The following is a 16,998-nucleotide window of genomic DNA, read 5'->3' as shown; positions in this document are numbered from 1 at the left end:
GAGCCATAACAAAGACCCTCTTTGTTCAGGTCCAGGTCCAGGTCGAGAGTAAACACCAGCCGTTCCCATCAAGAAACGGCGACGAGAACGTCGTTTCTCTTCTCTGTGGACTTTCTCCTTGACGACCAAATCATGCTCTAAACCTTACCTCTCTCGCTTCTTGTGTCCCTGTCTCTCCTTGCAATCGACCTAATTATCATGTTGCCGACCGATCTCACTCTCTCTTCCGCCGATCTCGTTACCTTTCGCATCCTATCATCTGTATCTGTACAATAAACACAAACCCCCTTCTTTACTTTAAAGGCCTCTCCATCTCCGATTTTTCTTTCGCCCCAGCCACATCATGGAGAGGCCGGATCTCGATCAGGAGCCGGTGCTCTCTGAGATGACCTGCTGCTGTGGACGAATTGACTGCGCGCTTCTGAAGAAAAACTGCTCCATTCTAGAGACAGTTGAGAAGGATGTCCATACTGCTGCCCAACTTGGTCAGGTAAGTTGAAGGAGAGAAACAAATTTCGGAGCATTCCTCCCACAGATCTTTTTAATATGCAGGTCACTGTCGTTTTTTCCTCCCACCGCCTAAACACCTCCCGCGTGTCCTGCATGCCAGTCCCCGCTAGACACGTCAATATGCCCCATACAGTTGCTGACTTGTCTCCCTAGGCCCTGCTCGCTCGCCATGAAGCATATATGGCCGACGCAGAGAGGGATCGTCTTAGTCTTTCGTCCAGGATAGAGCAACTGGAGATGGCGAAGCAGGAACTCGAGGCCGAGAATGCCCTGAAAATCGAAGAAAACAGGAACCTGCTCGACCAGCTCGAGTTGATGAACAATAGCGTCTCCGAATCCGATACCAAGATCAAATCTCTCGAAGCGAGCTTGCTATCGTCGCAGCAGGCTGTACGAAGACTCGAGTCTGCCGTCCTACGAGCTGAAGATGCGGAACGACATATTCATCTACTCGAACTGGAACAAGATGACCTATACCACGAATTGAGGTCGACCAAGGAGGATGCTCGATCGCATGCTCAGCGTTGCAAGGAGGCGCAGCGTGGTATTATGGACATGCAGGACCAGTTGGAGAGGATGGAAGAAGAGGCCCGTGAGGAGCGTGAACGACATGCCGAGGTTATGGGACGAATGGAGCGTCAGCGTAAAGTTGAGCAGCAGTTGAACACAGCTGCAGGTCGTCTCAAGGGTGCAGCTGCCTCTAAGACACTCCAGGAACCGAAGCCAGGTAATCCCGTCGTGAACCACTTTGTCAGGGATCTTCTGCAAGACAACGCCAACCTGCAATTGGGTATGGCTGAGCTGCGGGAGATGCTTCTCAACTCCAACGACGAGATACAATCCCTGCGAGAACAGCTTCTCGATCACCAACCTGTCGAAACAAGGAATTCGACACTGAAGGACGAACTCGAGGCTTATGAGCCACCGCCTACGCCTCGGTATTCTCAAGAGCTTCACATTCACCACCACTATCACGTCACACCTAAGACCGACAAGGCAAAGGTCAGAAGAAAACGAGCAAGTCTCAACTCGAGTATCTTCTCGCCCTCATCAAGTTCCGGCACGTCAACACCTAGATCCTCCGCTCGCTGGAGTCTGGGTCCTGCCTTGCCTATCGCTTCCGTCAACACCAAAGAGACCAACTCTATCATATCGGTGCCCAAGCAAAGATGGTCCATGCTTTCAGAGCAACCCTCCGAATTTGCATCGTCAGTCCCAAGTTCACCTCAGTCCAATCAGCGAAATTCTGTATTCGACTCTGCTTTTGGCGACAGCGATTACCCAACATCACCGGCTACTAGCTTCGATGCTATGTCGCCCGCATGGCGGACTCACCGTAAAGGACCGTCCGACATTTCAGCTTTCAGTCTCCAAACACCTTCTCTCCAGCTTGACCCTGGTACACCGCCACGTCAATTCAACGATGATGTGATACATGAAGAGGACGAGGATGAGGGTGCAGAAGGCATTTCTCGAATCGATACCCCAGACCTTCTTGGAAACACACCGTCGATTGATGAGAGCTCCGTTGTCGAAAGCTCAGAAGACAACAGAGACGAGTACATGCCACGCCCAAGAATCCACCGGGCTCTATCACACGAGTCCATCATGTCTCTCAGCGGCGGTCTCGACATCCACACTCTTAAGGCCCGACCAAGCCAACTCACCCTCCGACCCCTCGGTGGCGCTGAAGCTGTCGTTACGGGTGTAACAGCCCGGCCCACACTCGCCAGAGATGAGTCCAAGCGAAGCTCCGCCGCCCTGCGAGACTCTTTCGCTGTTCTACCCACCGGCCGAAACGTTTCAAACCCACAAACCAGGCCTGGATCGAACAGATCCGCATCGCCCGCTCCTTCGGACCACTCTACAGGAGGAATAGGAAAGTGGGTTGGCTGGAGACCGTGGGCCTCAACAACAAGCGAAAACGCAACCCTCAAGCCTGCTGAGAAGGCCAAAGATAAGAGTCTTAGTCGCTCGCCTGGTATCAACCAGCCTGGTGCCATTCCTGGATTTCACCAGTACTGGGCGGCGCACAAGCGAAAGGGCGCACCGGCCCAGGTTACTACTGTGGCCGTTGACCACGACGCTCTGGTGGAAGGCTTGGAAGAGTAAATACCTACACTCGGTACATGGATACGATATACATCTCATTTGTGGCGTTCGATAAGGGAGGATTAAACCTGATGGAGATACCCCTGGCTAGACAAGCCCAGTCCCTTTGTTCTTTCTCTTTTATACATACATGCATTCGCTAGGTGTTTTATTGGGTACGGTTATCGGTTAATTTTGGGTATAAATACTATATCAGACATAAGGTTGTTCAGTACACTTTTTTATCCCACAATATTATTATTGAGCATATTCCAATACGTTGTGTCAACACCTTGCAGAGCCCAATCCTCTGGATCAGCCGTGAAGCACGGCCAATTGAAGTCCACCACATCAGGCGAGCCATCGAAGGGACATGTGGGTAACTCGGAGTTGTCCTGCGCGAACGAGGGGGAGTTGAAAGAAAGTGGGAACTGTGACATGGCCGGATCCCCACTGCTTGGTGTGGTGCTGTTGGACGGCATTAAGCTGGTCGTAGACGCTGGAGGTGTTGGTCCTGGGTTGATGTTCACCGTTCCTAGGAAGGGTACGTGAAGATGCATGTTTTCTCCGCTTGAGCCTGGCTGTCTTTGAACAATTGGCAATAGCTGTCGAATTGTGTCGGCAGCCTCAATGCAGAGTGTGTCGTTGTACAATGACCCCATTTCTTGCATCCTTCCTATCGTTCGTTCTGCCAAGTCTCTGTCTTGTTCCTTTTCTGTCTCCCAACCCGACCAGCGCCAACCGAGGTAGCCTAGAAGGAGAGTCATTGCTGCTACGAGCGCTGAGTAATCAACGTGTCGACCTGATACAGCTGTTGTACAGAAACTGCGGTATTCGAGGAATCTGATGAGGATGTCGCGACTTGCTTGCATGCATGTAGAACGGTTGTATTCGTAACGTCTTTGACCACGATCGCGGAGGAGGTATGGAAGGTGAAGCATGAGAAGAAGTGTGTAGTGTCGCACCTGGAGCTTTATGATACTCATCCCATCCCCCGAAACGTCGGATGATCCGCAGCAGATAGTCATATCTGGAAGTTTCCACCACATGTCATCCATCTGAGCGTGTGTCTTCTCAAGATCCAGATCAATAGACTGCGTGAGGACATATGCCTCACTCCCTTGTAACTCGTTTCGGTCGGCGATCTTGCCAGCTATCACGGCATACATTTTGCCGAGTTTGTCGGCTGGCGCGTCGGAGATGAGTGCCTCGTCTTCGGCGAACCAGTTATCTTTGGAACCAATGGAGAGACCGAGGATGAGAGAGAGGTAGCGATCGTTGCAGTTGATACGGAACCAGATTACTGGTGGTGAAGGGCGATGTTTCTCGTTCAATGCAGGATCGGCCGAACGAATTGGCTTTGCGTTCTTGCGGTCGATGCCCATCAATTGAGCCATGTTGAGTGCCCGACGGCATGTTAACCATGCTTTTCTCAGATGGCCTGCATCACTCTGGTAGAAGCTGTGCAGGATGAGAGACTCCAGACCTTCTAAGCATCCGACGAAGTCGTCATCAGAGGTAACAAGCCTTCCCGTAACAGCAACCCACTCTTCCATCGTTTCGCGCGGCGATTTACTTAGACCCAGTGCACTTCCATCGAAGAACCTCGGCATTTGCTGTAGACATACGGCCACTTGAAGGAGACGTCTTGCCAGGACAGCAGGGTGACTAGTAATTGGCGGAATCTGGGCCAGCGCAGATAGGGGTTCAGGCTTCCCGTCAATCTGATCCTGCTGGGAGTAGAACGAATTGAGAACGAAGCGTGCACCAGGACTTTGTTGTGATATAGCATACAAAATCTGCTGCGACGGAAAAAGAGCATGAAGTTGAGCCGAAACATTGGCAGCTTTCGCAGAACGAGTAGGATACCTCGCTTTCTGTCTTGTTATTATCGCCGGGCCGGCATTCTCGTTGTGACTGAGCGCCATCTGCGCAGCATTGTCTGCCACCGAAGGCTCAAACACATCGACAGTATGCTGCGTGAACTGCGTCAAGGTCGAAGTCGGCCCTTCAGAATCTGAAGGCGACGGTATTGAGCCCTGTTTTCTTGGTTCGGATCCATTCTCTACCAACTTCTCCATCAATTGCTCCAATCGTCCGAGACGTTGGGCGAGACGCTTGTCCTGCGGTGCCGCAGATGGCGCAGGGACATATTCCTGCGAAACGCAGTTCGTCTCGCGCTGTGTACAACCGACGCATATAGGATCGTCTTCATTTGTGAATTGACACTTTATCTTGCGACGACGGCCTTCTCGGTGTTAGTGATGGTAGAGACAAGATGACGGAGAGTACACACATTCCCAGCAGCTGCGCGTGCCTTTGCGCACCTTCCGACGTTTGGATGATTGTTCGGTCATTACCACGGAGTGCTTTCGGCCGAAGAAGAAATACAAGAGATGGTGAGGGTTGTGGAAAGGAGTTGTGAAGGGTGTGAGAGGAGAGGGTGTTATTGAAGAGACGGACAAAATGCGGACGGATAACGGACGAATGGCTGGAGCTAAGTGGGTGGTGAGTACGGAAGGATTCGTCCGTCTTACATCGGAGGCCGAACGGACGAACGCATTAATAATGCAATCAAGCATCAATGAACGATCATTCAACTCTTCTTATACCTACAAGGGACGCATGAGCGAGAACTACCTAATTGCTTGGAACATGCGCGGTTCTTTATTGAGTACCTACCTATGATAGAGTAAAGCCATGTTAATGTACAACTGTAAAGCCCGTTGTTGCTGTCTAGGAATAACCCAAGCTCAGGACGGAGGAGGAAGCTCTTAACATCCATATGCTCAAAGCGTCCCCTACAATACTTTCACAAGTTCAAAGCCATCTACGATAAGAAAGTACAAAAATTGAGCACCTTTAAATGGTGTTTCTGGGCTCGAAAAGTAAAAAGTATGGTTCCGCCCGGGCTCGAACCGGGGACCTTCTCGGTGTGAGCGAGATGCGATAACCAACTACGCCACGCAACCTCTTCTGATTGGATGCTTTTTAGGTCAGCAACTGCATATCATATCGTGATCAGAAAAGAGGTCGGTGAAGAATTGGAGTCATGATTGGAGTACCCATGTTTATCATGACATGTTTTTATGGAAGCTGGTTACAGGTAAATGTAGAACAGAGCCCAACATGACTACCGATGATTGACGCTACTGCCGATTGACGAATGGCTAGAGCACATAAAAGAGTTACAATGAGAACCTTCCCAAATCTCTCCCAAAGATCGTTCCAATACTCCCTTCAGCATCATCTAGATAGCCAGGAGTCCAGGACTAGTAGGTCGAGAAGAATGCTTCCTATCATGGATAGGACAATGACTCTTCATCGCATTCCCGCAGGTGCTATCACAAACACGTGGATTCTCAGGATCCCTCTCCAACTTCGGGTCAAGAGGTTCAACCTCTGGGACTGTCTTCTCTCTCGGCGGCCCTTGAGGTCCAGGGCCATCTCGGTTTGCATCACTCTTAGCACGCAGCTCTGCGCGCTTCTGTTCCTCCTCAGCACCCTCCCGTCTTTCAGCCTCGACACGTTCTGCCTCAAGCTCTCTGGCCTCTCGGAGAGTCTCAACAGTTTTCTTGGTGTTGCGACGGGATTGCCAAATAGTAATGGGGAAGCAGAGGATGGTTGCGTAGCCTGCTGGGCTTGTGAAGGCGCCGAGACCTTTACCTTTTGTAGGGATCTTCTCGGCTGTTTCGTCTTTGCGAGTGAGGTCTGTGATAGAGAAAGGCATTTTGGCTTTTGGGCAGTAGTATATGGCAACTATTCATTAGTAAAATCCAATAACATTGTTGAAAAGCGCAGACTCACAAGTAAGACAGAATGTTTATCTTCAAAGCTCGAACAGCAACTCGAGAATAAGGACAACTATAAGGTTATTTATCTCCCAACTGGAATTTCCGAAATGAGGCTCTGCTATGCATCGTGACGCATGCTGACATGATGTCACTGTAGCTAGTCTGAATGATTGGATAGGTGAGATGCAGTCCCTTGTCGAAGTTTTGCAACAACAAAAACGGCCCCCAAATTTCAAGCCTCATATACGCTTCGACTTCAATGATTCGTCCCAATGGAGATCAATTCTTTTCTTATTCATATGATTATGCAGTTCAGCAAGTTTTTCTCCTTTATTTCTTGTTTTCTTTCTTGGCTAGAGTCTGAGTTGCAGGTGGTGCGTGTAATACTGCGTTTTAACATGGAAAGCTAGGGAGGATATGGTAACAAGAGACTCTGTGGAAGTTCCCCTCTTTCTGAGGGTATGTGAGTAAGACGACAGAAGTGTCCATCCGTCTCTGGAATGTTGCCCTCGGTATGACTCGAGTATCAAGCTTGTTATCATGCTATCGCGGTGATATAGCAATCCGGACAGAGGCAACGCGCTTACAATGACACCAACCTGGATGCATTACCTGGGCGTAGCGGTTAATGGTTTTAGTAACAAACCGCCCACGAGTTCTACTAAGTCTTTGCTCTCCAAGCTTGTGCATGCCTGAGCTCTATGATAATCCAAAGTAGGTTTGTTAGAGCCATATGAGCATTGAGACACTAAGTCATTGTTACCTCTACAGTAGGTGGCCTCGTTTTGGTACTTCGGCTCAACTATCCTTGTCGACAGTTGACCCAGTACACAGCTGCTGGCCATCTTACCTCTAAGGCATATAGTACCTGAGACCTTGAACAAGCTTGCCCTTGACGCGAGGTATAGCAATACGAAATGGAACACAATATGACAGCACTTGGCCAGAGTGCAGTCTGTTGAAAGTGATAGCATCACGACCAACACTTCATGAATACCCGCCCCTAGATTACAGTCGTAATCTCGGACGGCAAGGATATCTGATGTCAGACTACCAATTCCAAAGTGAACTTACTCGCACTATCAACCATGAACGGTTCGGGACATACTAGCCTTTCCCTTCCAATCGTCGTCGGATACAGCGGCATAATGTCACTATTCCATCTTCCCTAGACTCAGCGCGGCTCGCGGTCTTAGAGCAAGAACAAGGATGCCAAGGATATCTCAGCCGTATATCGGTACCCAATCATGAGACACACTGTTTTAAATGATGGTGTTACCCCTCTAGAGTTACAAGCCTTGAATGACTAGACTATCTAGGTGTGATATCCCAAACAAGGATAAAGCAGTCCAACATTCCTCTGGCCCGTAATGAACAGGGTCTCTCCGCATTAAAGAGGAAACTACGGAAAGTGAAACGTGGGAAAAATGCGGAGAGAGCCAGTCAATTCAGTTGACGCGTTGGAGCACGCTCAGCATGGCTGGGGGGGCTTCGGTGCGCGGTTATCTCTGGTGGGGTGCTTTATCAACCGCCCTTCCACTTTACGTACTGGTATCAATCCAAGACCCAGATTGATACTACCAGCTGGGCATAGACCAACTTAACTTATCAGCCCATCGATGTTCAGCTCATCTCACGGCTCCTTTCAATCTGGGGAAATGACTCCATGCTTATCGGGTGGAGTTTCCATATCCCTCAAGCAATCTGCCTCCAATCTGTCTCTTATCAGATAACTCGGCAGTATTATAATACCTATCTCATACCTATTGACACCCGACTCCAACACTTGACATGCATTTGAGACTCAAAGGATTAGCCGCGCTCTGTCTCCCCCAAAAATGTAGCCGCTCTTCCCCCTCACTGTCGCTGATCAGCAGCACAATGACCGAATGTCAAGCCACGTACCCCAGATAGACTAGACCGTTTCAGGACGAAGATAAAATCGTGGAGAAGAAGTTCGGGTGCAGGTGCAGTTCATCAGCAATCAGCGGCCCTTGCCCCCCCTAAGTTAGCGAACACAAGCTAGAGCTAGCTCGGTTGGCTGGTTCTAGCCCTTGTTGTGACTCCGAGCGAGGCCATTCCATTTTCCTGATTCCTCTTTTATTTCTTGACAAGATAATAATGTCCAATCTCCCCCTTCCTCGATAATTAATTCCACCCTCACTTTCTTCCCTGCCTCTTATACTATACATAATTACTTCTTGGATATATACATACTCATTGATTAATTCATCATGGAGTCGTCCTCCCGAAGCGGCGACGCAGATCAGGCCCTCGCCCGGCTGGGCTACAAGGCCGAACTCCCTCGAAACCTCAGCATGCTCAGCGTCCTCGGCTTGTCCTTCGCTATCATGGCCGTCCCCTTCGGTCTCTCGACGACAATGTACATTACCCTCACAAATGGTCAAGCTGTCACCGTCCTCTGGGGCTGGGTTCTCGTCTCCCTCATCTCCCTGTGCATCGCTGCCTCGCTCGCTGAGATTTGCGCCGTCTTCCCCACCGCTGGAGGTGTTTACTACTGGAGTGCCATGCTCAGCACGCCTCGTTACGCGCCTATCGTCAGCTTCGTCGATGGCTGGCTTACACTCGTGGGAAATTGGACTGTGACTCTATCCATCAACTTCTCGGGCGCGCAGCTCATTCTTAGCGCCATTACCATCTTTAATGAGGACTTTGTCGCGAATACATGGCAGACTGTCTTGTGCTTTTGGGCTGTCATGATTGTTTGCGCGCTGGTCAATGCTTTTGGGTCGAGGTATCTGGATCTTATTAACAAGGTCTGCATTTACTGGACGGGCGCCAGTGTTATCATCATTATTGTTACCATACTCGTTATGGCTCCCGAGCGCCGATCGGCCGAGTTTGTCTTTACCCATTACGATGCATCGGCAAGTGGTTGGCCTGAAGCATGGTCGTTCTTTGTCGGACTACTGCAAGGTACGTGTGCAAGTCTCAATTGCGCATGAGCACAGCTAACAATTAATTACAGGCGCATACGTTCTCACCGGTTACGGCATGGTCGCTTCCATGTGTGAAGAAGTCCAGAACCCTGAGCGTGAGGTCCCCAAGGCCATCGTCCTCTCCGTCGCTGCCGCTGGTGTTACTGGAATCATCTACCTCATCCCTATTCTCTTCGTCCTTCCCGACGTCCAGATGCTCCTCTCTGTCGCCAACTCTCAGCCCATCGGTACCCTGTTCAAGGTTGTTACAGGCTCTGCCGCTGGTGGCTTCGGTCTCCTGTTCCTGATCCTTGGTATTCTCATGTTTGCTGGTATTGGCGCCCTGACCGCTGCATCTCGCTGCACCTACGCTTTCGCCAGAGATGGAGCTATCCCTGGATACAAGCTTTGGAGCAAAGTCAACCACCGTCTCGACATGCCCGTCAACGCTCTCATCCTCTCCACCGTGGTCGACTGTATTCTTGGATGCATCTACTTCGGTTCCTCCGCTGCCTTCAACTCTTTCACTGGTGTCGCCACCATCTGTCTGGCTTCCTCCTACGGTGTCCCCGTCGGCGTCAACCTTATCCGTGGCCGCAAGATTGTCAAGCACTCTCCCTTCCCTCTCGGCAAATTCGGTCCCCTCATCAACGGTATTTGCGTCGTGTGGATCCTTTTCTCCATCGTCATCTTCTGCATGCCTGTTTCCATTCCCGTCGACGCAGTCACCATGAACTACGCCTCTGTCGTATTTGCCGGATTCGCCTTCATTGCTATCGTTTGGTATCTCGCCTATGCTCGCAAGAACTTTACTGGACCTCCCGTGCATGATGGAGATGCTTATGAGCCGGGTGTGCAGGTTCTCAAGGGTCAAGAAGGTAGTGCACCTGTGCACGAGGGTGCAAGCGATCTTCCAGAAAAGGATTCTAATTAGTTGGCAGGTATTACCGAGGAGAAAGCTGTATCATAGGCATTTAAGCATATGTATCAATGAATTCCAGTTTCAACGTTTCACAATTGATTGTGTTTGACAACGTGAAGTAGCAAGCTCGCAGCATTTCGATAGCGCAACCTGTAGCAGATGTTCATCTCACTCGACAATCCAAGGTCAGTCCAGGTGGTTGAGAAGCATTAGGTTCGTAACGAAAGGAAGATTTACACTCAATAGTACAATGTTCACGGATGATACCATCGGACTGCATCTCATTCTTGGCATGGAGTAGCGCGGTTTGAACGACCATCACACCCGCCAAGAGATTAGTAGCTATTGATCTTGCGAATGCTATCGCGAACTGTCTTGTGGTGCAAGAGGTCGAGCAAGTTACGGATGGCGCGACGACTTCTGGGATGGCTTCTACAACAGTCTGACATCAAATCACAACATGATCGAGGATTCCATGGCTGAAAAGAGACATCAATAGCTCAGCATCTCTGGGTTTGGTCAATGTACGGTGGTCAATCAAGATACATCAATGGCATTCAATTCATGTTGCTCTCCAGACTTCTTTAGGTTAGGGTAACACCCATAAACAGGTGAAGGCCGCCTCAATTAAAATGAGCTGATCCGGGCGGTAATTGTCGCGAGGTTCAACTGTTGTACTCTCTGACATGTGATACCTTCTGATACCGTCATCACGAACGCAGGCTGCTGCGCCCCAGCTATGATACAGCCGGGCCAGTGATTACAGTAATGAACAAAAAGAAGTTTTACATCGACACCGCCCAGGTTCACACCGGGCAGGTTGAGAACAGAAGAATTGTTAAGGCTTAAGGCGTCAAAATAAAGTAGCCTAAGTGCTTCTCTACGCTTGCATAAGATGGCCTGATTATTTCGTCTCTTATCTTAGTGGCCAATTCTTCTGACACCCTGACGCCGAGGACCTTTTCGGTATTAACAAGATGCCATCGCAACTCGACCTCATAGTGGTGTTGTCAGTGAAGAGAAGCATCATGGCGCATTATCATGGGCGTCGTAGAGACGAAGACGCGGGCATAGACATGATGTTGAATAAAGTTGAACAGATTCATCAAGTCCAATTGACTTCATGCGGAACTCTATTCACAATCCTCTCTTGGTAAATCCTCAAACATGAAACTCATCGCTAACTACTATCCGTAAATAAAATGGTAAGAAATAATACTCCCTCACAAGCCATTAGTCTCCTCGCTATCCAACACGCTATTATTATGCCTGTGATCATGTGGGTTATTCCTCGACGCAAGAAGCGACTCCAACAGTGAGCCTATCTCGGGGTATATCTGCTCAATGCTCGCCAGCCCTTCAGGCCCCAACTGTACCATCACGCTGAACATGTTGGTGAAACGGGCAGCTTCTGTCCCGCGCGTGACGGCAGTTTGAAGGTCTCGTATATCGGACTCAACGTCGCTGGAGTTCTTCTCCGCTGCGTCGAGATCGTCAGTCGCTCGGTCCAACTCTTCTCGCTTCGCGCTGATGGCCATCTCTTGGGTTTTTATCTCCTCGCTTTTAGCGGCGCGGCGTGTATTATAGCTGCGTATCGCTTGAGCTATCTCAGGCGGCAGGGACATATTGTTCTCCTGCAGGGCATGTAGCTGCGGCGCTAGAGCATCTTCGGCGGCGGTTTCCTCGATGAGGCGGCGCAGCTTTGCTTGTGATTCGGCGATTTCGTCGTGGATGGCCTGGACGCGATCTTGGGCTGTGCGGAGCTTGCTCATTACTTCCTGATGTGTTGTTCTATGGGGGAAGATTTCTTGCTGGGCGATGGCGAGCGAAGCACGTATCGTTCGGACGTGGGCGTCGATTGCAGCGACAAAGACGTTCGTCGCCGGTTGTAACGCTTCTTGAAGTTTATTAGGTTCCAGAGAACGGGTAGCGTTGGCCTGTACGGTGCCTGTCAGTAAACGATTGCATCATTAGATGGGTGACAGAAGAATTGTCCTCGAAGGGTCAGGCCACCATCATAAAGTAGTCCAAGTCCTAGTCTTAGGTGGCATAAAGTCACAAAATTATTTCGTCTCTTATGCTTTTAGGCCCAATTCTTCTAATACCCTGAGGAATATGTCAATTGAGATGGATGGACTGACCGTTGCATTGGGGCCAAAAGATGAAGCCATTTGGAACGTAGCCATGGGAGAACTAAACATCATCAAGCTCTGTGCGGCGGATAGTCGCGATCCTTCTGGCGAGCTGTGCCGGATGCGTTTCTCTATTGGCGTGGGTATTGTGGTAGCTGGGCGTTTCAAATGTCGAACACTGCGAGGAACAGGAGGAGATGGAGGGTATTCTGAAGCGACGGTTATAGACGCCGCCATGTGCTCCTCGCTCTCCTCCGAAGACGTATGTCGATGCGATCGCGATGGATCAATTGGCGAATCTGGAGCGCTGTAATTCGCCGTTCTCCTTCGTCGCCCAGAGCGCCTCTCACCGGTACCCCCATCGTCACCAGTGGTATCATCCTGAGCATCTGGTGACTGAGGCATGGTTCTCACAAATCGTTTCTTGGCAGCATGTACATCCTGCGCCATCAATTTCCCGGCATACGAAGGTTTGCGATCGCGCGCAAGAGACTTGCGAAGCTCTGATTGAAGATCCTGCAGTGTGTCGCCTGGGTTTCTAGCAACATGATCCGCAACAAGGGCGAGGTCCTCGAGCAAATTGATAGCCCACATTTTGGGAGGTGCTTCGGGGACAATGTCCCAGGGCCAGACGCCCATGGCCTTGTATATCCGTCTAGCTGCGCGGGCGCCGCGTGTTTGGAGGTATGTACCGTGAGGTTCAGGAATGCGGATTGTGTCTATGTTATTGTCGAGAGTGCTGTCAAGAGCGCTGTCGGCCTCGAGGATCGGCGACTGCGCGTTTGGCCGTGTCGAAGGCATCGCGCGGCCCAAGGCAGGGAGGGAAGAGGAACGAGGGACTGGCGCGTGTGACTATGACATTCAATTGATGCTGCTTAATAATGATAATGTGTACAGATGGTGCAAAATATTTTATTGAAGGTCCCAACCGCGGGCAAGCAGCCGGGTCTGGCGCCGTGGTAGTATCGGGTGTTTGCGATGATCCCCCCAGCCACATCATGGAGCGCTGGTCTGGTGAGCTCAGTCTCATGTAAAGTCACGTGATATAATAACTTTGTTGGTTCCCCTGCAGGGTGTCAGAAAAATTAGCCGTCATAAGAGAAAGAGACGAAATAGTTTAGTCACTTTCTGCCTTCTTAGGCCACCGCTTAGGCTACTTTATTCTGGCAACCTGAGCCTTAGAGGACATTTCATCTGTTACCCGCCCAAGTCCCCGCAGTCATGAACTCATGATGCCATTTTCTGACTCATGCAGCATGTCAAATTAATTCATTTTGGTTTTAAAGCAACAATTTAATTTTTATAACTCATATGAATGCTGTAAATCACTCTGTCGCTCGTTTTGGTGTTCTGTAGCTGGCGTAAATGGCTAAGATGGTCGCATTCTTACGCGAGTACTAGCACCATGTCCCCAAAAGCAAAATATCGTTCGATTTGATTATGATTTCGGCAGGCCTCAAAACGAGCGACTGGGAAGGCATTCTCGGTATATGCCATATTACCATACGACTATTGGCTGTTGCTGATTGAAGAAAATGTAATCCTGCACCATCACAGCGTGCATCTGTGGCTTCATTTACGAGCCATGAGCTTATCTGGTTAGCACCAAATCGGCCGAGTTTGATCAGAAATATGAAGAGAGCCCTTTACAATGGACTTGTGCGTTATCATGTTATCCTGTACCGAGTCCTATAGAGTGACTGCAACGATTTTAGTCGACAATACGGTTATTGAAACCAGATCTTTCAAAAGCATGATAAAATCCATGATCATCTCCACATTAAGTGTTCTTGAAGATAATCAGCTCTTAACAACTGAATCCTACTTCAGGGTTGTTTGGAACCGACAGCTTTATTTGTTCAAACTATTTTCATCATCTCATTACATACTATGCCCAAACGGAGCCTAATATTCATCATTTATCGAACCCTGTTGTAGTACTGTCCAATAGCCTTATCGAGGACAGCCTTGACCTTGGCAGGATCCAACTTCTCCTCGCGGTTGAAAGTATACAGTCCGTTGACTTCCTGCTCAATATCGGCCCTGTCACAAATCCTTAGCAAACATCCAATCACAGGAAGAAAGAAAACTTACAATTGGGTGTACACGAAAGCACAGCAGTGTCCGGGCAAGACAATGCCATTAACAAGACGCTCGATTCTCTTGACAAGGTCATCAGGGTTTGTAGCGGTGGTATATCCCCAGTCAAGGTTATCGCCCTCCTCCTTCTTGGCAGGAGCAATATTAACACCACCAAATTCGGTGTTCATGACAGGTGCGCCGGGCTTGTGAGAGGAACCTTCATCGACACCTGGGATTGGCTTGAGGAAGACGCCGCGGCCGCCGGCCTTAGGGGCGATGATGCCTTCGAGGGTGGCGCAGGTCTTTTCAATCTCAGGGCCGTCGGAGTAGTCGTGGAAGGTGGTAAGATCCGTGAGGACGTGCTGCCAGCCACAGTTGTCGTTGATACTTCGGGTATCATCGAGGTTCCTAGTACCGGTTAGTATTGGTTTGATTTAGAGGAAGAGAACTTACTTTGTGAGATAGTACAGCTGGCGGATGTGGTTTCGCTGCTCAGCGTTATCCTCAAGGTTGGGATAAGCCCAGCTCTCGTTCACAGGAGTCCATGTCACGACTGAAGGCCTGTTGATAACCAACTTGACAGCCTCCGTCCACTCTTGGTTGAATCGGTCAATATACTCAGCACTGAAAGCATAAGCATTCGCAATTTCTCCCCAAACGAGGAATCCAAGCTTGTCAGCCCAGTAGTAGAACAGAGGGTCTTCAACTTTCTGGTGCTTACGGCAGCCGTTAAGACCCATCTTCTTAGCAAGCTCGATATCAAGCTTGAGAGCTTCGGAGCTGGGAGGTGTCATGAAGGTCTCAGGCCAGTAGCCTTGGTCGAGACAGAGAGCCTGGAAGTAGGGCTTGTCGTTGAGACGCCAAGTGCTGTCGCCGGTTGTCCAGTTGATGTTGCGCATGCCGGTTGTGGTCTTGACTTCGTCAATGACGGCGTCGGTTTCGTCATACAGACGGATGGTGAGGTCGTAGAGTTGAGGGTGTTCGGGAGACCAAAGAGCCACACCATCGCGCCAGGCGAAGCCACTCTCTAGAGGAGCCTTTTCGAGGACAGATTGAGGAAGCTGGGAGCGCTGCTCTTCAGATAGACGAACGTTGAGTTCGACACCAACGGAGTTGGACTCGTGAGGAAGAGCCTTCTTGTCAGACTTGGCAACAGGGACACCAGCGAAACTAGCCTCGAGCTCAACGCTGTAGTCTCTACCAACACGACGTCCCTTGGTGGCGATGGTACTGCGGAGCTGACCAGAGTGGATGTCGTTGGACTTGATAACGGTGCCAGAAGAGCTATCAGCAATACGAGCCGAGGGAACAACCTCAAGCCAGACAGACTGCCAGATACCACCAGAAGGTGTGTAAAAGATAGTCTCAGGCTTAGCAGCCCAGTACTGCTTTCCTCGAAGCTGTGTCAAATCATAAGCTGAATCATAAACTCGGATGGTGACACGGTGAGTAGTAGCATCCTTAGCCGCATTGACAGCATCAGTGATATCGACCTCGAACGGAACATGTCCACCACGATGCCCACCAACATACTCCCCATTGACCCAAACAGACGCCTCATAATCCACCGCTCCGAATCTGAGGACCAGCCTATGATTCTTCTCCTTCTCAGCCTTGGATCTCAAGTCCGAGACAGCACGCTCATACCAAAGAACCTCATGCACACCACGGTCATTGATCCCCGACGCAGGAGATTGAAAGACGTAGGGCACGTTGATTTTGGTTTTTGAGTTGGAGGTTTGGGTGGAAGAAGTGAAGACGTTGTTCTGGATGAGAGAGTGGGCCTCGCCCATGATTTTCTGGACGACGCTGTCGCTCTGGCCTGCCGCATCTTTGCGGGAGGCCGATGTGGTGAAGTTGACCTTTTCAGGGAGACCGCTACGCTGCCAATTCTCTAAGAGGCCAGCGTCGGCATCGTCGAAGAGGAAATCCCACTGTCCATTGAGGGATTCCCAACGAAGTGGGTTGCGCTCGAAGTCAGGACGGGGGTACGTCATTTCGATGGTCTCAACAATGCAACGGTTTGGTAGTAGAGCTTTTACCTTGAAATCGGTATGAAAATGATGAGAAGAGGATGGTGTTTTCTAAAAGTTTTGACCGCACGTCGATCACCTGGAACGTGTTTTCTTATTTGGTTTCAATGAGGGGACCTCTCGTAATCAGCGGTGGGTCTCAGCTCAGCCGTAGAGGTACATATGAAGCTATCTGATTGCGCAACACGTTCAAAAAGTTGGAGATGACAATGGATCTCCACATGAGACATCCATTCCATTGTTGGAAACTTGGTAGGTGCTGTGGACTCTTTTAAGTGGTCCAGATCTTCTTTGGCATTCTTTTTTTCAGGGTCTGGCGGATAAGCATGTTTTATGTCGATCTGTGTGGCGTGGACATTTGGTTTTGATAAAGAGAGAAATGGGTAGGTAAGGTATGGTATGGTATGTATGTACAGATGAAAATTCCCAGTATTAATTTACTAAAAGAAATAAAATAACGAGATACAGGCCGTTTCCTGCAATGTTGCTCTTCTC

At 49.8% G+C, this 16,998-nt stretch overlaps 6 protein-coding genes across 6 annotated transcripts; 2 read left to right on the top strand and 4 right to left on the bottom strand.

The window, feature by feature from the left end:
• Positions 1-343: 343 nt before the first annotated feature.
• FIESC28_02593 (uncharacterized protein) lies at positions 344-2,622 on the top strand (the record flags this gene model as incomplete). The annotated part of the gene is made up of 2 exons (XM_031156742.1): positions 344-490; positions 664-2,622. 2 exons carry the CDS (start codon positions 344-346, stop codon positions 2,620-2,622), a joined length of 2,106 nt encoding a protein of 701 aa, XP_031019251.1.
• A 221-nt stretch (positions 2,623-2,843) lies between these two features.
• On the bottom strand, positions 2,844-4,958 carry FIESC28_02592 (uncharacterized protein; the record flags this gene model as incomplete). The annotated part of the gene is made up of 2 exons (XM_031156741.1): positions 2,844-4,849; positions 4,898-4,958. The coding sequence occupies 2 exons, from the start codon at positions 4,956-4,958 to the stop codon at positions 2,844-2,846; spliced, it is 2,067 nt and encodes a 688-aa protein (XP_031019250.1).
• Positions 4,959-5,851: 893 nt separating this feature from the next.
• On the bottom strand, positions 5,852-6,331 carry FIESC28_02591 (uncharacterized protein; the record flags this gene model as incomplete). Its single annotated transcript, XM_031156740.1, has 1 exon — positions 5,852-6,331. The coding sequence occupies one exon, from the start codon at positions 6,329-6,331 to the stop codon at positions 5,852-5,854; it is 480 nt and encodes a 159-aa protein (XP_031019249.1).
• Positions 6,332-8,629: 2,298 nt separating this feature from the next.
• Positions 8,630-10,268, top strand: FIESC28_02590 (uncharacterized protein; the record flags this gene model as incomplete). Its single annotated transcript, XM_031156739.1, has 2 exons — positions 8,630-9,332; positions 9,385-10,268. 2 exons carry the CDS (start codon positions 8,630-8,632, stop codon positions 10,266-10,268), a joined length of 1,587 nt encoding a protein of 528 aa, XP_031019248.1.
• A 1,211-nt stretch (positions 10,269-11,479) lies between these two features.
• On the bottom strand, positions 11,480-13,189 carry FIESC28_02589 (uncharacterized protein; the record flags this gene model as incomplete). The annotated part of the gene is made up of 2 exons (XM_031156738.1): positions 11,480-12,193; positions 12,398-13,189. The coding sequence occupies 2 exons, from the start codon at positions 13,187-13,189 to the stop codon at positions 11,480-11,482; spliced, it is 1,506 nt and encodes a 501-aa protein (XP_031019247.1).
• Positions 13,190-14,307: 1,118 nt separating this feature from the next.
• On the bottom strand, positions 14,308-16,467 carry FIESC28_02588 (uncharacterized protein; the record flags this gene model as incomplete). The annotated part of the gene is made up of 3 exons (XM_031156737.1): positions 14,308-14,431; positions 14,483-14,878; positions 14,924-16,467. 3 exons carry the CDS (start codon positions 16,465-16,467, stop codon positions 14,308-14,310), a joined length of 2,064 nt encoding a protein of 687 aa, XP_031019246.1.
• Positions 16,468-16,998: the final 531 nt, after the last annotated feature.

This window comes from Fusarium coffeatum, assembly GCF_003316985.1.
Source record: "Fusarium coffeatum strain FIESC_28 chromosome Unknown BRIP53273_contig_55, whole genome shotgun sequence".
NCBI lineage: Eukaryota > Fungi > Ascomycota > Sordariomycetes > Hypocreales > Nectriaceae > Fusarium > Fusarium coffeatum.
The sequence above is the reverse complement of the archived record's forward strand: the minus strand, read 5'-3'. Positions and strand labels throughout refer to the sequence as shown.